The sequence below is a fragment of the Carcharodon carcharias genome, chromosome 2, assembly GCF_017639515.1.
Source record: "Carcharodon carcharias isolate sCarCar2 chromosome 2, sCarCar2.pri, whole genome shotgun sequence".
In the NCBI taxonomy this organism is placed as follows: domain Eukaryota; kingdom Metazoa; phylum Chordata; class Chondrichthyes; order Lamniformes; family Lamnidae; genus Carcharodon; species Carcharodon carcharias.
In genome coordinates, this window is record NC_054468.1 from 55,045,056 (window position 1) to 55,068,333 (window position 23,278).

Sequence of the window (23,278 nt, forward strand, 5' to 3'; positions counted from 1 at the left end):
GTCTTTAAAGGGAGACCTCAATTGTGCCCCTTAGTTCTAGTCTCCTCCCGGTATCTACCCTATCAAATCCCCTCAGGATATGTTTCAATAAGATTACCTCTTGTTCTTCTAAACTCCAATGGGTATAGGCCTGACCTGTTCAACCTTTCTTCATAAGATAAGTCCTTCATCCCAGGAATGAGTTGAGTGAACCTTCTATGAACGACATCTAATGCAATTATATCCTTTTTCAAACAAGGAGGCCAAAACTGCACACAGTACTCCAGATGCGGTCTCACCAAGGCCTGTACAGCTGTAGTAAAACTTCCCTACTTATATATTCCAATAAACACCCTTGAAGTAAACATCAACATTTTATTTGCCTTCCCAATCACTTGCTGCACCTGCATACTAATGTTTGATGATTCATGTACCAGGACTCTAGATCCCTATGTACCACCGAGTTTTGCAGTCTCTCTCCTTTTAAATAGTTGTACTGCTTTCTATGCTTCCTGTCAAAGTGGACAACTTCACACTTTCCCACTTTATATTCCATCTGGCAAGTTTTTGTCCACTCACTTAACCTGTCAATATCACTTTGCAGACTCTTTTATTTCCTCTTGACAACTTACTTTCCTACCTAAATTGGTGGCAGTGGCAAATTTAGCTACTTACATACAGTCCCTTCATCCGAGTCACTGATATAGATTGTAAGTAATTGAGGCCCTAGAACTGATCCTTGTGGCACTTCAATAGTTACATCTTGCCAACCCGAAAATGACCCATTTATCTCTACTCTTTACTTCCTGTTAGCTAACCAATCCTTTATCCATGCTAATATGTTACCCCCAAAACCATATGCTCTTATCTTGTGTGTTTTGGTGTGGCACCTTATCAAATGCCTTTTGGAAACCTAAGTATACCACATCTACAGGTTCCCCTTTATCCACCTTGCTTATTACTTCAAAAAAACTTTGATAGATTAGTTAAACACAATTTCCCTTTCACAAAACCATGTTGACGTTGCCTGATTCCATTATGATTTTCTAAGTATCCAGCTTTAACCATAATAATACCTTCTAGAAATTTTCCTATGACAGATGTTAGGCTAATTGGCTTGTAGTTTCCTGCTTTCTATCTCCTTCCTTTTTTGAATAAAAGGTATTATATTTTAAGTTTTCCAATCCACCAGGACCCTTCCAGAATCTAAGGAATTTTGAAAGATTATAATCAATGCATTTACTGTCTCTGTAGACACTTTAAGACCCCAGGAAGTAGGCCTGGGGTCTTGTCAGCCTTTAGGTCAAATTGTTTCCCAACAGCTTCTCTCTGCTGATGGTGATTATTTTAAGTTCTTCCCTCCCTTTAACCTCTTGATTTTCAAGAAACTTTCGGAAGTTTTCCAAGTCTTCAACAGTGAAGACAGACATAGCATACCTCCACCATTTCCTTGCTTTCCATGATCAATTCCCCAGACTCACCCTCTAGAGGACCAACACAAGTTTAGTTATAAAAACAGAAAGTGCTGGAAAAACTCAGCACCATCTGTGGAAAGAGAAACAGAGTTAACATTTCGAGCCAAAATATAGCTCTTCTTTGGAACATGACCTTCTGAGTTTTTCCAGCACTTTGTTTTTATTTCAGATCTCAAGCATCTGCAATGTTTTGCGTTTATACCAGCTTTAGGTACTCTTTTCCTACGTAAATATTTGTAGAAACTCTTGCTATCTGTTTTTTATATTACAGGCTAGCTTTCTCTCATACTCTACTTTCTCCCTTTTTTAAGTCATTCTTTGCTGGTTCTTAATATCTGACCAATGTTCTGACCTACCACTAATCTTTACAGATTTATAGAGTTTCTTTCAATTTGATATAATCCTTAACTTCTGTCTTTAGCCATGGATTATGCATTCTTCTCAAACAGCATTTTTCTCTCGCTGGGATAGATCTTTGCTGAGTATTAGTAAATATTTCCTTAAAAATATGCCATTACATCTCTACTATCCTACCTTTTAACCTAGTTTCCCGGTTTACATCAGCTAACTCTGCCCTCATACCCTTATTTATGTTTAAAACACTCATCTTAGACCTATACTTCTCCCCTTCAAACTGAACATGAAATTCTATCATGCTGTGATCGCTGTCACCTGGAGGTGCCTTTACCGTAAGCTTAATGATTAATCCTGTCTCACTGCACATTACGAGGTCTAGAATAGCCTACTGCCTGGTTGGCTCTTGAACATACTGCTCTAAGAAATTGTCTCAAATACTCTCGAACTCGTTCTACTGGCTACCTTTACCAATTTAATTCACCAAATCTACATGTAGGTTAAAGTCACCTACAATAATTGCAGTACCTTTCTTACATGCCCCATTTATCTCTTCTTGTATACTCTGTCCTACAGTGTAACTACTGTTAGGGGATCTATAAACCACTCCCACAAGTTCCATCTTACCTTTTCCATTTCTTATCTCTACCCAAACTGATTCTACATCTTGCTTTTTCAAGCTGTCATCTCTCACTACTGTACAAATGACATCCTTAACCAACAGAGCTGCCCCACCACCTTTTCCTAGCTTTGTCTTTTCAAAATGTCAAATAACTTTCAATATTCAGGTATCAGCCTTGGTCACCTTGCAACCCTGTCTCTGTAATAGCTATCAGGTCATACATAGTTATTTCTATTTGTGCTCATATAGACTGCAGCAGTTCAAGAAAGCAGCTCACCACCACCTTCTCATTTACGGATGGGCAATAAATGTTGGCCTTGGCACATTGAAGGAAAGAATTTTAAAAAATCACCCATTTTGTAACAAATGCTACGCGCAGTGAGAAACAAAGCCTTTAACGCAGATTTTTTACAATTTTTGGCCTTATTTGCTGGTGCACTCTTAAGTTTGTACTCTCTGACCCTTCCTGCCACTCTCTGGTTATCATTACCCAAATTGCTATTCTGCTCTATTTCCTCATTGTTTCCCTTTGATTTACCACACCTCTTCTCACATGATCCCCTTCTCCCACTATTTAGTTTAAAGTCCTCTCTACCACCTGAGTTATGCGACTCGTCAGAACACTAGTCCCAGCACGGTTAACATCCTCGCGGTCACCAATGACAATGAGCTTAACTGGGCCAGCCACATAAATAGATTTTATTAAAAATTTCCCAATAGCAATCTGGAAAAAATTATTAAGTTCAGAAGAATTACTCAGCTTCAAAGCTGATATTATTTTGCCTCTTTCAGGGATTAAATATTTACGTAAAGCTCAAGTCAGTTTTGTTGACGCTACATGTTCAGTTGTTTGTTCTCTTACTATGCAGCCTGAAATATGCACTTGATTGGGGCAGTATGCCACATAAAATATCTACAAATAAAATCTAAAAATTATGAATTATGAAATAATTGAAAGTTGGCAACTATTACATAAATGAAAATTTTACAAATTATACACAAAATGTTACATATACTTTTGTTTCTAAATAAACAGCCTACTAAGGCACAGCTCCCATTATGACAGCTTTATGAAAATTAGGTCTTTGAGTTACAATTGACCCATCAGCTGGGATATTTACCTAGAAACCAAGATGTCTGTGTAACCCAGGTAGACTAAATTTGGGCAGTGTTGTAGCCAGAAATAAAAGGAACTTGCACAATTATTAAACAGATTTTGGTGTTGGTCAGGAGTAATTAAGGGATTTACTGGTGAGCTTCACTTTCCTTTTGCTATCTGTGGCTATTTGTAGCTGCACTAAAAAAGTACGCCAGGAATTTCATCCAGAGGTTTTCACGATCGGCCATCGTAGCTTTACCCCAGATATATCAAGTAAACAGGATGTCTACTGAAGTTACAAAGGACGATCAGGAGAACCCTCAAAAGTTCCCTGCAGTAATATTTTAAATTACTCTCTCATGGGGATCTTTATTCTATATGCACAGACACAAAATGTTAAATGGTGTGGTCTAGAAATGCACCCCATATTTACCAAAGACGACACTATCTGAAACAATAATACTAACATGGTATTAAACTTTGTTACTCACTATAAACACTGGCCTGGAGCTTCTGCTCAGTTACTCTGTTCTTTTGTGGCACAATTCACTCAATCAGCAAAACTTTGCAGAATTTTAAATGCAAATCACATTCATTGTAACTCGAGTTTCTGCGATTCTTTGCACAAGTTTAAAATACATCAGTTAGAAGCCTGACTGCTTACAAAACTCCCTGGTTGAATTAATCCATATTACGAGTTTCTGCTAATTACACCCATTTGCAGGCTTCATGGAGACATTCATATTAAGCTAGTTCATTTGAGAGCAAGGGCACTAATGGCATGTTTTAAAGCTTTCAAATTTTTCATTTATTAAGAGGCTGATTTCTGTACACTAATATAACTGGTAGATGATTTTGTATATTTTTTAAAAAAATAATATCAATTTGTACACATTTGTTAAAATGAGTATTTTGTGATTAGTAAGCTGAAAATTGATTTATCAAACAGCAAGTTTGGTAACTTGCTCAAGTATATCACTCAAATATATCAATGAATATTTACAGTTTGGTTTCGAAGATCATTCTAAACATTTAAGTTAAATCAGCTTACTTTTGCTGTTAGCAACATGATGCAGAAATTTAAGACAGCAGGCATCTTTACTATACAGATGAGCGACTTGTAGGTTTCCTTGATTCCTTGCTGAGGAACATCACGTAACGACATTTGTCCCAAGGTCTCCTTTTTAAATACCATAACCAAGGTTGTTGTCACCAAGAAAATTATTCCCCAAAAAGAGAGAAAACCTAAATATAGGAAATTAAGATAAAAAGATGTGTGAAAAAGCTATAATTTCTCTGCAGAAAATGCTAACAAGATGACATAGAAAACTGTATAACTACATTGCGTTAACTTTAAAACTAGGTAGCTAGGACCTAACTCCTTCCTCTGTCATATTCAGTGTGCACTAGATAAAGAAAACCTATCCTACTGCTACAAAGGTACCACAGAAAATACACAAAGCTTTCAGAAGAGCTCAACATCAATTCATGTACTATGGAAAACAAGCCCTTGAATTTAAGAATGGATTCTGAATGGGGATGACACTGCTGACTAAGAACTGATACTCAATCTTGTACACAGTGTCATAAAATCAGAACTGAACAGCACAGAAGGAGGCCAATGGCCCATCAAGTCTGTGCTAGCTCTTTTGAAGAGCAATCCAGTTAGTCCCACACACCTACTCTTTCCCTATATCTTTGCAATTTTCCTCCAAGTGTTTATCCAGTTTCCTTTTGAAGGCCACTATTGAATCTGTATCCACTATCCTATCAGACAGTGCAATCCAAATTTTAATAGCATATATAAAAAAAAATTCATGTCATCTCGGTTCTCTTGTCAATCAGCTTAAATCTGTGCCCTCTGGGTAATGACCCATCAGCCATTGGAAACTCTATTTACTCTTTTATTTAAATCCTTCATGATTTTAAAAACCTCAAATAAATCTCCTCTGAATCTTTGCTCTAAGGAGAACAACTCAGCTTCTCCAGTCTATCCATGTAACTGCAATATCTCATCCCCAGAAACATTGTAATAAATCTCTTTTGTACCCACTCCAAAGCTTCACATTCTTCCTAAAGCCCAGAATTGGACATAATTCTCCAGCTGGGGCCAAACTAGTACATTATATGGGTTTAGCATAATTTCTTGGCTTTTGTACTTAACATTTCTAGTTATAAAGCTCAAAGTCCTATGCACCATATATGCCTTGGTTAACCTGTTGTGCCTTCAAAGGTTTGTGATTAAACACCCAAAGTTCTCCATAACCCCCTTTAAAGTTGTACCATTTAGCTTATTGTCTCTCATTCATCCTATCAAAATGTATCATCACATATTTTTCTGTGTTCAATTTCATCTACCATGTGTCTGCCCGTTCCACCAGTCTATGACCTCCTGAAGTCTACTTAGTATTCTCCTCACTGCTTATTACACTTTCAAGTTTTGTCTCATCTGCAAACTTGGAAACTGTGTCCTTTGCTCCCAAGTCCAAATCATTAATGCATATCAAAAACAACACCGATCATGGAACTAAACATTGGGGAACTCCAATGTTTCCCTTCCTTCAATCCAGAAAACAAACACCTTTTAAGAATGAAAACAGAGTTGTTGCCAATGTTGTATCCATGCTGCTTTCTCCCCTTTTTATACCATGAGCTTCAATTTTGCTAACAAGCTAACATGTGGTACTTTATCAAACACCCTTTGCCTGTAACTGCCAGGTTATTTCTTCTCCCCTTTTTCAAGCAACGGTGTAAACATTTGCAATTCTCCAGACCTTTGCCATTACCATATATCAAAGCACTGGAAGATTTTGGCCAGCACCTCCACAATTTCTACCCTTACTTCCCACTACAACCCAGGATGCATCTAGACTAGATTTCTTAACCACTAAGTACTGCCAACCTTTCTAGTACCTCCTCTATGTCACTGAGTATTCCGGCAATTTCTTCATTTACCTTGTTGTTCATCCTTCGAGGCGAAGATGACCATGTTCATCATCTGGGGTGTTATGTAGGGTTCTGGTGGGTATGTAGATGAATACTAAGGCTGATCTGGGGTGAGAAGGTCCTGCTGCAAATAAGGACAAAATACCACAGACGACTGAGTTTTGGACACTTTGCTGGTTCAGGATTTCCTCTTGTGTTTTCTCTCTCCTCTTTTTTCTGCTTGATTTTGAAGGAGGTCGCACTGTTTTTTATTGGTTTGTGCCAGGTACATTGACTCTGGGTGAGCTTCGCCCAAGACTCAATATCAAAACTAAGTGAAACCTTTAGAGTTTCCTTCTAACACTGGCTTTGAGCACCATGAGAGTACACCCTAGACTCAAATTCTCCATAGAAGATTTGCTTTGGTAAGTGGAGTGTCAGGCATTCTGGCTACATGACCAGTCCAAATCAATTGTGCACCTTGGTGTCTGGTATTTTGTCTTACCATCTGATCTTCAGAAGCTTGTGAAAGCAGCTCCAGTTTAAGTGGTTGAACTTCTTGGCATGATGCTGGTACACTGCCCAAGTCTCACCTGTGTACAGCAGTGTGGGCAGGACAATCACTCTATGGATTTTCAGTTTGGTAGGCAGATTTACTCCTCTTCGTTCCCAGACAGATGATTGAAGTCTGTTGAAAGCTAACTTGTTTTGGCAATTTTTACATGTGTCTCACCATCAACATTAACAGCTCAAGAGAGTGTGCTGTCAAGATAAGTGATTTTTTTTTAATCCATTCACGGGATGTGGGCTTTGTTGGCTGGGCCAGCATTTATTGCCCATCCGTAGTTGCCCTTGAGAAGGTGGTGCTGAGTTGCCTTCTTGAACCATTGCAGTCCGTGTGGTATAGGTACACCCAGTGCTGTTAAGAAGGGAGTTCCAGGATTTTGACCCAGCGACAGTGAAGGAACAGCAATATATTTCCAAGTCAGGATGGTGAGTGACTTGGAGAGGAACTTCCAGATGATGGGGTTCCCATCTATCTTCTGCCCTTGTCCTTCTAGATGGCAGTGGTCGTGGGTTTGGAAGGTGTTATCAAAGGAGCCTTGATTAATTCCTGCAGTACATCTTGTAGATGGTACACACTGCTGCTATTGTGCGTTGGTGAAGGAGGGAGCGAATGTTTGTGGATCTGGTACCGATCAAGAGGGCTGCTTTGTTCTGGATGGTGTCAAGCTTCTTGTGTGTTGTGGGAGCTGCACTCATCCATGCTCCTGACTTGTGCCTTGTAGATGGTGGACAGGCTTTGAGGAGTCAGGAGATGAGTTATTCGTCGCACAATTCTTAGCCTCCGATCTGCTCTTGTAGCCACAGTATTTATATGGCTGGTCCAGTTCAGTCTCTGATCAATGGTAAGTCCCGGGATGTTGATAGTGGGGGATTCAGTAATGGTAATGCCATTGAACATCAAGGGGCGATGGGTGGATTCTCTCTTATTGGAGATGGTCATTGCCTCACCCTTGTATGGTACGAATGTTACTTGCCACTTGTCAGCTCAAACCTGGATATTGTCCAGGTCTTGCTGCATTTGGACATGGACTGCTTCATTTTCTGAGGAGTTAGGAATGGTACTAAACATTGTGCAATCAGCAGCGGACATCCCCACTTATGACCTTATGATGAAAGGAAGGTCATTGATCAAACAGCTGAAGATGGTTGGGCTGAGGACACTAACCAGAGGAACTCCTGCAGTGATGTCCTGGAGCTGACATGGCTGACCTCCAACAACCCGATTCCCATTGAATCCAGTTTTGCTAGGGCTCCTTGATGCCACATTTGGTCAAATGTTGCCTTAATGTCAAGGGCAATCACTCTCACCTTAACTCGGGAGTTCAGCTCTTTTGTCCATGTTTGAACCAAGGCTGTAATGAGGTCAGGAGTTGAGTGGCCCTGGCGGTGAGCAGGTTATTGCTAAGCAAGTGCCACTTGATAGTACTGTTCATGACCCATTCCATTACTTTACTGATGATCGAGAGTAGACTGATGGGGCAGTAATTGGCCGGGTTGAATTTGTCCTGCTTTTTGTGTACAGGACATACACGGGCAATTTTCCAGTGCATGCCAGTGTTGTAGCTTATACAATACTGACAGGTTCTAGTAATGGATTGAAACTTTCAGCTCATGATAGGGCTTTCCTGGAGTAGGTTGGTGTATTCTTCGTACTGATTGTAAGGCCAAAGTTATCGCAAGCAATGTTCTCCAATGCATGTCCAGCTCTGAACCGGCCGCTAGTGCACAGTCATTGGCAAACAGGAAATTGTGAAGTATATCCTTGGAGACCTTGGCCTTTGCCAGAGTCTCAGATTGAGCAGCTTCCCATCCATGCAATATATATCAATGCCAGGATCATCACCATGGAAGGCATTGGACAGTATGGAGGAGAAAGACACGCGGAAGAGGGTTGGTGCTAGCATGCAGCCCTGTTTAACTCCATTAGTGACTGGGAATGGAGAAGACTCACCATTGTCCAAAGCGCACACGAGCATGCAGGCATGAAACTGCTGAAACATTCTGATTAATTTCTTAGGGCAACTGAATTTCTCCATTACCATAGGTTTGGCAAAGCCCTCTTGCTTGGTAAGCAATGATGCAAAACATTAATTTAATACCTCAGACATGCTTTCTAAAACCACCAATAGTTGGTTCCTAATTAGCCCCACCATTCCTCAAACAAACTTCTAATGTTAATATGCCGATAGTTGACCTTTGGCTTCCTTTTTGTGCTAGCTGCTAATCTATTCTTTTACTGCCTCTTTCCATCTCTTAATTCCTTTATCAGATCTCCTCTGTACCTTTTATATTCAGCCTGATTCTCCCTCGTATTATCGAGATGACATCTTTCACACACCCCCTTTTTCTGCTCCATCCTATTCTCCAACGCCTTTGTCATCCAGGGAGGTCTGGCTTTGGTTGTCCTTCCTTTTTCTCCATTGTTGGAATGTACCTAAACTTACCCAAACCTTAAAAGGCTCTCATTTCTCCATTACATTGTCACCAGCCAGTCTTTGACTTCCAGGCCAGAACCCTCCACAGCTTGCTAAAATTAGCCCTCTTCCAGTTAAGTTTTTTTATTCTAGATTGGTTATCAAGAAGGCCAAGGAACAATCTAAATCTTCCCAAGATCACAGAATCACACAGTGCAGAAGAGGCCCTTTGACCCATCGAGTCTGCACCGACACGTGAGAAACATCTGACCTACCTATCTAATCCCATTTGCCAGCACTTGGCCCATAGCCTTGAACATTATGACGTGCCAAGTGCTCATCCAGTTACTTTTTAAAAGGATGTGAGGCAACCCGCCTCTATCACCCTCCCAGGCACCACATTCCAGACCGTCACCACCCTCTGGGTAAAAAAGTTTTTCCTCACATCCCCCCTAAACCTCCTGCCCCTCACCTTGAACTTATGTCCCCTCGTGACTGACCCTTCAACTAAGGGGAACAGTTGCTCCCTATCCACCCTGTCCATGCCCCTCATAATCTTGTACACCTCGATCAGGTCGTCCCTCAGTCTTCTCTGCTCCAACGGAAACAACCCAAGTCTATGCAACCTCTCTTCATCCCAGGCAACATCCTGGTGAATCTCCTCTGCACCCGCTCCAGTGCAATCACATCCTTCCTATAATGTGGCGACCAGAGCTGCACTCACTACTCCAGCTGTGGCCTCACCAAGGTTCTATACAACTCCAACATGACCTCCCTACTTTTGTAATCTACGCCTCGATTGATAAAGGCAAGCGTCCCATATGCCTTTTTCACCACCCCACCAACATGCTCCTCCACCTTCAGAGATCTATGGACACACACGCCAAGGTTAAGATGCTTCCTAAGTATGACATTCTCCACTTGACCAACTTCATTTCCCAGGATTAGATGCAGCAATGCCTTCTTCCTCACTAGGGAGGAAACATACTGATCAAGAAAACTCTCCTGAACATACTTCAGAAATTCCTGCCCTCCTCTGCGTTTAACAATAACTGTCCCATTCAACACTGGAGTAGTTAGAGTCTTCCATTATCACCATATAATTCTTGCACTACAATTTATTTGCAAATCTGCTCCTCTATTCCCTCTTCACTATCTGATAGTCTATAAAGTACACTAACTCAACTAATAGTTTCATTATTGTTTACTCCAATAAAATAAATTCTTTGACCTCTCAAGGACATTCTTTCTAATAATAAAAAACATCCTCTATAGATCTAGCACAGATTAGCTGCAGCTCAATTTCCTACTGTTTTTGCCTAGAGGCACACACATTATGGCAGCTTAACATTTCTATTTCCCTCTTGATACTCATTATCCTTATACTTACAAATGCAAGACTACAATTTTAGGCAGTTTCTACTGTGGAATCAGCACAAAGTGAATTGAGATTTCCCACCTTTTTGTTACTTAGGTTCCTTAACTATCCTTGGAATAATATTTTCCTCTGTTTCAACTAAGCCTTCTGCTTGAAATCCAAGTGTAAACAGTGAGTAATTATCAAAAGAAAAGGACATAAGATAGTGTGAGATAAAAATACTTGTAGAAAAGACAAGGAACAGCAAAAAATGAAAAGATGAAACAGGAAAGAGTCATAATGGTCTTGAAATGTCAACAGTTTCTCTCTCCACAGATACTGCCAGACCTGCTGTGTTTTTCCAGCATATACTATTTTTTTTTATTCAAGATAAAGGTGCTGGATTAGATAAAGGAGAAGTTCAGTGAGTTATTGGATCCAATACAAATTGAGTAAGCAACGAAATTAGCAGGATCAACATCGGGGAATCCTCAAATTGGTGACAGATATAAGGCAAAAAGGCAGATTAAATGCATAGCATTTCATGGATAAATGGAAGTTAAATTTAGAGTTAAACTTAGACTGAAAAGGAGGCATACAATAAGGTTAGAGCTAACAATACAATGGAAAAGCACGTGGAATGTAGAAAGGGCAGTTAGGAGATGAAAAGTGAGATTAGAAGGCTGAAGGGGAATATGAAAAATAGCTAGCAGATAGCATGAAAGTAAATAGGGCAGATATAAATATATAAAAATAAAGAGTTGAGCTGCTCAGAAATGAAGGAATAAGTCCAGCTGTGGAAGGTGAAGGTATTACAGGAAATATATTAACTATTTTGCATCCATTTTTACAAATGTATGGTGTATTAAAGAATGATATTGAACAATTGTGCAGATTGCCCCAACCTATGGTCATTGAAAGTTGTACCTGACAAATTTAATACAATTTCAATCAGTGTTGAGAGATCATTAATTTAAAATGGACAGTGAACAGATTGTGAGGTATTTCTTTACAGGTAGTTGTTGGAGTATGGAATGTTTTAGTCACACCAAGTGGTTGAGGCAGAGACCACTATATCTTTTAACGGAAAACTGAACAAAGGTTTGAAGCAGAGGAAGATACAGGACAAATGGAAAAGCACAAAGCAGTGGGATCGATTTTGGATTATTCTAGCAAAGAGCTGGCACATATACTATGGGCCAAATGTCTTAATTCTGTGTTTTAAACTCCTTTGCTTCTATAATTCAAACCCCAGGTTCCTGAATGAAAGCACAGATATGAGAGAAGTGTATTGTGACAAAAATAAAATGTTGTCTTAATCTCAGTTTCTTAAAAAATACAATTTTAAAAATAAACATTTATACATTTAATTAAAATTGCAACCTGTTCACTTAGACAAAAATTGCTGGTGACCCTTTGTGACAGCAACATAAAATGTTAATATATTGGCTCCAAAATTATTAAAACTGATATCCAGCTGAACAACTCTTGTTAAATATTCAAATACAAATATAAATTATTTTTTTAGTTTACTGGAGCACAAGCAGGTAGGAGGATCAAAAACTGCTCAGTGTGAGGGAAACGGTCAAACACACATTAAATCAGTGGATCAAAAAGAGTTGCAGAAGTGGAAACATCCTCAGTGCATTGGTGGTGGGGTGGGTGGGAGAGGGGAGCAATATACTGTTGAGGCTGCACGTACCATACAACACCTAAGGGGAGACTGCGTGCAGAGCAGGAGCCAATCACAGTCCAAGCTGGGATGAGAGTGGCTGACAACAAGAAGGTCTGAAATTCCTTTGTGACAAGAAATCACATACAAGTTATGGTGCCAAGCAGCAAGTCACTGCAGGGTGAGAGGCCGCAAAATTGTAGCACTTTTTATCATCTGTGAAATGCAAATGCTTCTGAGCCACTTCAAATGGGTGGAAATGTAAAAATGCCAGTTACTAATACTCACAAAAAATCCAATTATCTTAGTCTTGAGAAGTTTAAAATTATTGGAAGGCTAAATGTTTATGCTTGGACTGAGGTTTCAGCAACTAAATATGTTATATTCAAGCATAATCTTATTTACTTCATACTGTAATCCGCCTATAAAAATTGGGAAGGTGGCGGTTGAGGGGGGGCGGGGGTAGAGAGGAGGAAAAGATAAAGAGAGATAAAAAATGACAGCTACTGTGAAGATGCTATGCAATCACACAAAGAGTACTCCTGTTACATGCAGTAGCCACTCTTAAATTTAACCCCCTCCTTCAAATTAAAGTATATCCTCCATGAATTCAGATAATTTTTAGGAATGCAGAAGTTTTCCTCATCAAAAAAATTGTTGACAAAGCAAAATTATATCCTAGTCCTCCATGAAGATGCAAGATGAAGAATTGACTAGATAGATTATAGTAACCTTGCATGAACAAACAAGCATAGACACGCAAACACACGCAAACACACACAAACACGAGTTTCCTATAATAAAGGAACAGCATGCTGCATTTGCAATTAAGAACTGCAATTTCCTCCAGAATGATTCTATGAAGCAAATCCACACAATAAAGGGAATCACTGACCAGCAAGCAATGGACAGGGTACAGGGAATATTGATGAAAGCAGCTATTAAACTTCACTTGAAACCAAGTGGAGCATGTTTACAGATTCATATCTTTAAGTCACTTTTACATTGTGCTAGTGCTGGCAACTCCCAACATGCAGAACCTCTAAGGCCTGTGGTATTAGCAGACTGTAAAAGTGGTTTAAACGCACCTTATGTGAATAATGCCTTAGTTTTACCTTAGTCTCACTCGTAAACCAAGTTTCTTACCAATATTAACAGAACAAAGGGGAATCTGAAATCTAATTATGGGAATATTAATGAGAATAATGAACAAAGTCACATAATTTATTCAATAACTGATAGTTCAAAGCAAGCTGGGGTTGGTCCAGCTAGAGTATTACAAGAACAAGAAGAAATTGACACTCAATAGGGGTGCTCAGTCCACTTGGAAAGTTGCTTCAATGTTAACAGGAAAGCACTTCAAGAACAAGTACCTAGTAGCCCTCTACACCCGGGACAAGAACTTTGCTGTGACCACCAACTGCTAGAGCAAGCAGGAGAGCTGCTACCAGAGCTGCACAACAGGTGCAATATGCCCAAGGAGCTTGGGGGGGGGGGGGGGGCAGCAGAGAGCGGAACAGCGAAATCCCTGCTTCAACCACCAAAAATCAGTAGTCTGACAGCGGAAAGGACAAGTTGAAAGTCTCCTAGGAGTGGCCAGAGTTGAGATTAGAGGAGCAGCAAGCATAGGAAAGATGGAAGTGCTCCTCCAATCATAGATTCTTTCTCTTCCACGCTTGCTGTTCCAGCTCCTCCAATCATGGATTCCGTTTCTTCCACCCTTGCTACTCCTCAAATTAAAGATTCTGTATCTGGAGGAGCAGCAAAAGTGGGAGAAGGGGAATCATGATTGGAGGGGTTGGAACAGCAAGTATGGGAGAGACAGAATCTGTGATTGGAGGTGCAGCGCTGTCTCTCCTGTACTTGATGCTCTTCCAATCACAACTCTACAGTCAGCTCCTGCTCTCACTGACTGACAGAGCTGGGATTTTTGTTTTAAAAGCCTCATACCAGCCCTGAAGTTGGAACAAACATTTAAAATGGCAGATTTCCAAAACACCAATGTCAGAAATCCAACAAACGGCTGACATTTCTCATCCCTGGTTTATGTCAGCAGAGTGGTAGCGACATTCCCTGAAGATATGACATGTCAGCTTAGCAATAAGGGGAAATTCTACAAAAATTGGGCGAGACTAAACCTTGAAAAGAACTCTGTTGGGTTTTCAAAAGCTGGTGTTGATGGGTTAACAGCTGAAGCAAGTGAAAAGTGTGAAAGCAACTGGGGGTGTAATACTTGATAGAGGGCCTCGAGATTCAATAGACATTCATTCAAGTAGGCTGTGGGGTTGGAGCCACACTGAAACTTGGACAGCAGCAGAGTTCTATAACAAAAACAGAATTACCTGGAAAAACTCAGCAGGTCTGGCAGCATCAGCGGAGAAGAAAAGAGTTGACGTTTCGAGTCCTCATGACCCTTCGACAGAACTTGAGTTCGAGTCCAAGAAAAAGTTGAAATATAAGCTGGTTTAAGGTGTGTGGGGGGGGCGGAGAGAGAGAGAGAGAGAGAGAGAGGTGGAGGGGGTTGGTTTGGTTGTAGGGACAAACAAGCAGTGATAGAAGCAGATCATCAAAAGATGTCAACAACAATAGAACAAAAGAACACATAGGTGTTAAAGTTAAAGTTGGTGATATTATCTAAACGCATGTGCTAATTAAGAATGGATGGTAGGGCACTCAAGGTATAGCTCTAGTGGGGGTGGGGAGAGCATAAAAGATTTTAAAATGTTTAAAAATAATGGAAATAGGTGGGAAAAGAAAAATCTATATAATTTATTGGAAAAAAAAGGAAGGGGGAAACAGAAAGGGGGTGGGGATGGGGGAGGGAGCTCAAGACCTAAAGTTGTTGAATTCAATATTCAGTCCGGAAGGCTGTAAAGTGCCTAGTCGGAAGATGAGGTGTTGTTCCTCCAGTTTGTGTTAGGCTTCACTGGAACAATGCAGCAAGCCAAGGACAGACATGTGGGCAAGAGAGCAGGGTGGAGTGTTAAAATGGCAAGCGGCAGGGAGGTTTGCCATTTTAACACTCAACGCTGCTCTCTTGCCCACATGTCTGTCCTTGGCTTGCTGCATTGTTCCAGTGAAGCCTAACGCAAACTGGAGGAACAACACCTCATCTTCCGACTAGGCACTTTACAGCCTTCCGGACTGAATATTGAATTCAACAACTTTAGGTCTTGAGCTCCCTCCCCCATCCCCACCCCCTTTCTGTTTCCCCCTTCCTTTTTTTTCCAATAAATTATATAGATTTTTCTTTTCCCACCTATTTCCATTATTTTTAAACATTTTAAAATCTTTTATGCTCTCCCCACCCCCATTAGAGCTATACCTTGAGTGCCCTACCATCCATTCTTAATTAGCACATTCGTTTAGATAATATCACCAACTTTAACACCTATGTGTTCTTTTGTTCTATTGTTGTTGACATCTTTTGATGATCTGCTTCTATCACTGCTTGTTTGTCCCTACAACCAAACCAACCCCCTCCACCTCTCTCTCTCTCTCTCCGCCCCCCCCCCCCCCCCCCACCCCGCCCACACACACACACCTTAAACCAGCTTATATTTCAACTCTTTCTTGGACTCGAACTCAAGTTCTGTCGAAGGGTCATGAGGACTCGAAACGTCAACTCTTCTTCTCCGCCGATGCTGCCAGACCTGCTGAGTTTTTCCAGTAATTATGTTTTTGTTTTCGATTTCCAGCATCCGCAGTTTTTTTTGTTTTTAGCAGAGTTCTATATGTGGACCATCAGAGAAGCCCAAGTGGAAATTTTGTAAAACTGACTTTACAGATGGGTACCATTGATTTTATATTCAGCCAAAAAGAATAACTTTCGCAAGGCAGAATTATACTGTTTTTTTTTCCCCTTCCAAAGTACATACCAACAAAACACTAACCTACCAACATCATATTGTGACCCTGCAATAACTGCTATCACCTAAAGATTCTACACTGAAACTGCATGCAGATTCCAAGTCATTGAAATGCATTAAAGTGGACAGAAATTTTAAAACAGTAAAGGCCAAAGGCCACCTAACAGTGCCATCTAAAACTATAACTGGTACTGCAGGTAAATGCTGACCTTGGTAAAACGGACATTGTTAAAGATAAAGCCTGACATAAGGGTTTTCACTGCATTTTTAACTGAAATAAGAATGAAAGCTGAACAATTTTAAAATCACTGCACTTTACCTGATAGAGTGACAATTCCAGTTGGTTGCGACTGAGAACGTAGATATGTGTTGCAGAACTCTGGTGATTCCAATGCCAGGAAGAGCACGTTACCGAGAAAGTACCCAGCTGTCTGTCCAACTGAATTACAAGTAGAAGCTAGTCCTACATTTTCTTTGGATAACATAGTTAATGCCCAGCCATCCACTGCTATATCCTGAGTAGCTGCCAGAAACCCAAATATAAAAAACACAACTGTGAGTTTAACAATATTGGGGCTAGTGTGTTCGTCACTTTTCAATAGTGCATCTACTTCAGACGACAGGCAAAGCATAAAAAGCCCCAAAAAATACTGAGTTGGTACCAACCAAGATTTTCTCCGCCCAAAGTTTGGAAAATAAGCAGCATCCACTAAAGGTGCCCACAGCAGTTTCAGGCTGAAAGGCCAAAACACAAAGCTGTAAATAGCTTGGTCAGAATAACTAACATTTTTGCTTTGTAATATAAGTGGGATGCTCCCAGCCAAACCAAGAGGAATTCCCTGCAAGACATAGAGGAATAAGAGCAGTAAAATGTTACTGAAATCATTTTTAAGGACTATTTCATGATCAGGTTCTGATAATCCATTGTCATAGTCTTCTAATAAGCTTTTGTTTTCATCTATATGTAAATTGGTCTCATGGTTCCACACATCGTTTTGCATACGCCAAGCTTCAATGGGATTTTGAATACGTTGTCTGCTGCGTTCTTTGGGTATGTCTGATGACGGCATTTCAGATCTGAAGACCAGGACTCAGTTCTTCAATCAACACGTCACATGGGAGCCTAAAAACAAAAATACAGTGAAAAAAAATGACATTTTATAAAGTTTCAGACAAAAAAGCTGTCTGTAATAAGCAGTCAAATGTTTCTAGAAGTACTTTACATAGATTACAATTTCTGCATGTTAAGGAGCAATTTCCATTTTAGTTGAGAATCTCCTAAATGAAATAATTGAAGCTTTCCTCTACAGCACTCTTAACAGGCCTTTACCACAAGAAAGCACTTCAGCTGCATTGGTGCAGAATTTTAATTTCCTTATGCTATCTAAATGAAAGCTTCATTACAGTAACCTTAATTGCTGAAATTCAGGCTGTTTGGCTCTAAATTGAAATGCACAGGAAACCACCAATTATCAGAATTAATTTTACTTAGAATTCTCAATAACCAGGAAGAATCAACTATCAACACCGCTGAAGATATTTCCATTGGAACTGGATTTGAACCCATGTCTCAAGAGGAGGATAAAAGTGAACAAAGTAATACAACACTGGTACTTATTTAAATTTATTAACACATACTATTGTCTATTAGGACTTGCATTAGATAGACTACACTTGTGAACAGTAGCATCTGTGATCATGATTTCTTTGTTGATGGTTAGGAGAGATTGTATAAATGTAAGCTGTTGCTGTTATTTACTTGAAGTATATGACTCATATGTACTTAGCTGTATATCAATTATTTTAGGTAAAAAAACTCCCCTCTTGAAACATTTTTAAGACTTAAAAATCTTGGAAATGGCATAAACTATAAAACTTGTGGGTAATTATGAAGTGATTTGTTTGTTAGCGGACTTTTTTTCAAAATCAAACACTGACTTAAGCTAACTAACTCATTAACAGAGTAATAAATTGTACATCTTTTGCACACCACATTTGGTACATGCTTGGAGCACACATCAGGAAATTGTACACCATGACCCTACAATTTTCTACCATAATCGTAAGAGGAAACTTGTGTTTCAATGCATTAAGGCTGGAATATAAAGACAGAATGAGCTGATGTGGGAAATGGTGATGCAGTACCATGGGCATAAAATGGGCTGACATGGGGAACAGTGGGACGATAGGGAAGTACTAATGGTTTGAAAGGGGGCAATGACAGTATGGGTTCCATTCTCAGGGATTCTTCTTGTAAAAGGGGGGAAACTTTTCAGAGGCCCAAGGCTGTTGGGATCTGAATACCCTTTCAGCTTGATCATCAATTCTCCCAAATACACTTAAGTATTGCCCACTCCACTTGACTGGATTTTGGATAATTTATTTGTTCATGTTTGTCTTGGAACCTTTAATTTGTGCTGTTTCTACTTCAAAATGTCTCAGCATGTTGTTAAATTTAATACAAAATTTGAATTTCCTCAATTGTCTGCATTGGAATTTTTTGCCCAGGCTGAAATTTATAAATGGTGCAACACAGAAGATGCAAAATATAAAGCCAAAGTATACAAATAATAAAAATGTAGTCAAAGGAAGGATGGGACCAATTAGGAACCAAAAAAGGGCATCTTCTCATGGAGGCACAGGGCATGGCTGAGATACTAAATAAATAATTCGCATCCGTCTTCACTGAAAGAGGATGCTTCCAATGTCACAGAAAGGAGGTAATTGAGAAAATTGATGGGATAAAAATACATGAAGTGGAGATACTTAAAAGGTTGGCATCATGTAGGATGGGTGCATCCTACATTGCTGAGGGAAGTAAGGGTGGAAAGAGTAGAGGCTCTGTGATAAAATCGTCCTTGGATATGGGAGCTATGTCTAAGGACTGCAGAATTGCAAATGTTACATGTTTATTCAAAAACGAGGCAAGGGTAAACTCAGCAATTACAAGCCTATCAACCCACCAGTGATGGGGACATATGGTACTTGGAAAGAATATGGTAAATAAATGAAAGCCATCAAGGATTTGTTAAAGGCTAATTGTGTTTGACAAACTTGATCGAGTTCTTTGACAAAATGACATGAGATGGTGGATGAGGGTAGCGCGATTGATGTTGTTTCACGAGCCTGAGAAAAGGAATAAAAGAAAACTTACTTTTCAAAAAACGAAATTTGGGCCCTCAGAGACCGGGAGAGACAAGTCCCAGTAGGCCTCAGTAGTTTCTGTGCATGCGCCGGCACTGGAATGGCTCACATGTGAAGTTGGTCAGGATCCTCATTGTAAAGCCAGTAAACAACCATGCGCAGATGCACAGTTTGTTCTTTTCTGTATTTTTATAGAAAGGGAGTCCTGCACCTATGCAGAAGAAGAAACGAAAGCAAAAGTGAAAGTGAGTAAAAAGAAGATTGGGTGACCCAGAAGAGAAACGCCATTCTCCAGAGAGGCACAGAGGAGGCAGGACAGAAATTGCAGAGAGCAGATTTCCCAGAAGAACAAACAAAAGTCCCAGAAACCAGGGGGTGGGACAAAAGGTCCCAGGAAGACAATGAAGTCAAGGGAAAAGTACAGAAACCCGAACAAGGTCCTGTTCAGTGAAGTTAAAGTAAGGAGCAAAGCAAAAGGCCCCAAATTAAAGAGAGAAAGCTGTGAGGTGCAGAATCAAGGTCAAGTGGGCTTGCGATATGCCAGAAGATCCAAAGAGACAGCCAAAGGTTGGTGACTCCTTACTACAGCCCTGTGAAGCAGTGGTGTTCTGTTGGCACAGCTGAGTCTATGAGAGTGCGTGGAAGGCGAAGCTTGAATGCACGTGGCGAACCGAGGAGAGGAACATCAGAGGGAGAGATCGAAGCCTGGAGACTTCCGAGAGAAAGCTTCACTTGGGGGAAGATTCCAAGACAAGTTCTTTGAGAGTGGAGATTGGAAATCCATGTGGAAGACAGTTTCCATGAGACCGATTGGCTCACAGTGTGATAAGCATCTGGGGGAGTTGATGAGAGATTCATAGTATCTGTTTGGGGTGGCATCTGTCACTTGGTTTCAGAGTGTGGTGTGTCTGACCACAGGTCGTCTGTTGGCTTACATGTACTGTGAACATTAGAGTGCCAGATAGATTTTTTGTAACCTGTATTATTCTTACAAATCTGGTATCATTGTAGGTGAAGGAGTCGTTAATCTTTTTCTTGTTTAATAAATATTTTATTCTTTTGTTAAAAGTACATCAACAGACTCTGTGACTCTGTTCAGTAGCCACCTTCTGCATTTCTAAACAAAAAATAAAACTTAGGATCTATAAAGCCAGGTTCCACCCAGGGACCTGATTTCAGAAGGTCATCACAGACTGAAATAGCAGATGCACGGTAGATAAAATTCAATGAAGAGAAGTGTGAAGCATTTTGGTAGGAAGAAACCAAATAGTACAATTTAAAATGATACGCAGAAGCAGAGAGATGTCCAGTAGTATCAGCTGGGATCATAACAGTGCATATGGATTTTCAAAAGGGGTTTGATAAAGTACCACAAACTTGTTAGCAAAATTGAAGCCCATAAGATAAAAGGAGTAATAGCTGTGTGGATACAAAATTAGCTAAAAGACAGAAAGCAGAGGGTCATGGCAAACTCTTCTTCAGATTGGGAAGAAATATGCAATCAAGTCCTCAGGAGTCAGTGTTGGGACCACTGCTCTTTTTCTATGCATTAATGACCCGGATTTAGATATACAGGGAATAATTTCAAGGTTTGCAGAGGACACAAACTTAAACATACTAAATGTGAGAAGGATAGTAACAGATTTCAGGTGGTCATTGACAGAATGGTGAAATAGCAGACGCACGACAGATAAAATTCAATGCAGAGAAGTGGAAGTATTTTGGTAGAAAGAAACCAAATGGTACAATTTAAAATGATACGCAGGAGCAGAGAGATGGGGTGGGACTGGGGTGGGGGAAAGGGAGCGTGGTTACGTATATAGGTTTTTGAAGGTGGCAGTTGAGAAATTGAAAAGGCTGTTAAAATGGACCCTTGGCTTTATTAATAGAGCCATGAAGTGCAAAACCAGGAAAGTTATGTCTTTAAATTACCACTTAGGTCCCAGCTGGAGTACTGTGGTGAATACTAAACACCACACTTCAGTAAGCATTTCAAGGCCTGAGAGGGAGTGTGGAGGACATTTACTAGAGTGCAGGTATGTGCAGGATGAAAGATTTATGGGTTAGAGAAACTGGGGCTGTTTTCCTTCGAGCTTGGAAGGTCAAGGAGGTATTTGATGGAGCTGATCAAAGTCTTGAAGGGTTTTGATAAATATGGAAAAACTGTTTCTAATGCCAGATAGCTCACAAGTCACAGATTTAAGGAAATTAACAAAAGAACCAGAGGCTACACAAGGAAATAAGAACAGAAGTTGCAATGATCTGGAGTAGATTGCCAGAAAAGTGTGTGTTTGTGTGTGTGTGTGTTTCTGCTGGGGGGGGAGGGTTAAGTTGAAGTAAATTCAGAATAACTTTGAAAAAGAAATTGGATAAATACTTGAAAATGAAAACAACTTGCCCATCTATGGGGAAAGAATAGGGAAGTAGGACTAATTATATAGCTCTTTAAAAGAGACAGTATAAGCATAAATAGGCTAAATGGCCATTCTGTATTCTATCATCATATGATTCTATGAAAAGGACTCACAAAAATACTAAATTAAGAATGATTAAGCTACTGAAGCAAGTTAAGTTAGATAAAACTGCCTTATTTCAGTAAATGCACATGAACATGGACATTTGGCATCAATTTTCAATAAGCAGCAACTCACTTAGGTGTAACGGAAGGGTTCAAACATTATAAATTGCAAGAACAAACCACGAGCAAATCACAATCTCCAGTTATCTTTGAGTGCAGCCCACTTGTTTCCGCATCAAGTAGAAATTGTTTATCAGTTTTGTATGTATTTTGTATATACAGTTTTTGTCTTGTTGTGACACAGCCGTTGGTAAGGCTGAGTTGTTTAAATCCCAGAGGGAGACTTGAAACAACTGTCATAACCTATATTTTCAATTGGTACGTTTGCAATGCAGCTCTGAATTCAGGAATAAGACCACTGAGCCTCAAGAGGATTTTTATATAAAACTAAATTAAACATTTATTAAGTTAACAAATTAACACAGACACTTATCTACAAATTACTACCACAGTAACTTTAAACAAACCCCCAAATTAAGCACTCCCAGATAAATCTCCACCAAGGCAACAGTAACCCTTTAAACCCTTTAAACAGTAAGACTTTAAACAGACACCAGGCAAAGCACATTTGACCGTATGAATTCAAAGTGAGGTTCCTTGCAATTTGGTTCCTTTGCAGACATCGTTGTAGGCTTTCAGGCTGGTAAGATCTTAAATGCCTTTGATTTACACAAAATCTCCTTTCCCTCTTTATGCCTAGCTTCCCCTTTGAAAGTAAATTTTCCATGGTATCCTAGGCTTTTAAAGTCACATCTTCTAACAATAACATTTTCATCCCACTAATTTTATTAGTAAGCTGAAAAAAATAAACACATTGCTTGATGTCTTCTAGCTAGGGGCAAGATTTCACCCATTCTTTTGAATGGTTTATTTAAAAATGCAAATTGCCATTTTGACACCTATGTTTCTTCATGTTTACCTAGTTGTCATTTCAAACCTAATTCTTTCTATACACAAAGCACCCAGATTAGTTGGTTTTAATCCAATTACGACACACACAATCAAACACAGACAAAGACCCCAGTACAATTCTATTTTAAAAATAATTTCCAATAACATTATAGACATTAATATCTCTTCATGACAGTCTCCGTATTTGAAAAACAGATATAATTGTGTTAGCAGTTCAGAGAAGGTTCACTCAACTCATTCCTGGGATGAAGGGCTTATCTTACGAATAAAGGTTGAACAAGTTTAGCCTATACCCATTGAGGTTTAGAAGA

At 39.7% G+C, this 23,278-nt stretch overlaps 1 protein-coding gene and 1 long non-coding RNA gene across 3 annotated transcripts in view; one reads left to right on the forward strand and one right to left on the reverse strand.

Moving 5' to 3' along the window:
- Nucleotides 1-20,494, forward strand: part of LOC121290736 — a 38,270-nt gene extending 17,776 nt beyond the window's left edge. Inside the window, exons 4-5 of the long non-coding RNA XR_005945872.1 lie at nt 17,842-17,943; nt 19,673-20,494. This is a non-coding gene — a long non-coding RNA (uncharacterized LOC121290736). The remainder of the gene's footprint in view (nt 1-17,841; nt 17,944-19,672) is intronic.
- Nucleotides 1-23,278, reverse strand: part of slc33a1 (solute carrier family 33 member 1) — a 39,619-nt gene that overhangs the window by 12,990 nt on the left and 3,351 nt on the right. The window contains exons 2-4 of one of the 2 annotated variants that reach the window (XM_041211540.1): nt 19,488-19,688; nt 16,653-17,456; nt 4,581-4,774 (exon numbers count right to left, since the gene is read on the reverse strand). In XM_041211540.1, coding sequence (XP_041067474.1) covers nt 4,581-4,774; nt 16,653-17,403 — 945 coding nt within the window. In that variant the 5' untranslated portion in view covers nt 17,404-17,456; nt 19,488-19,688. The remainder of the gene's footprint in view (nt 1-4,580; nt 4,775-16,652; nt 17,457-19,487; nt 19,689-23,278) is intronic. The other variant, XM_041211550.1, reaches the window with a different exon arrangement.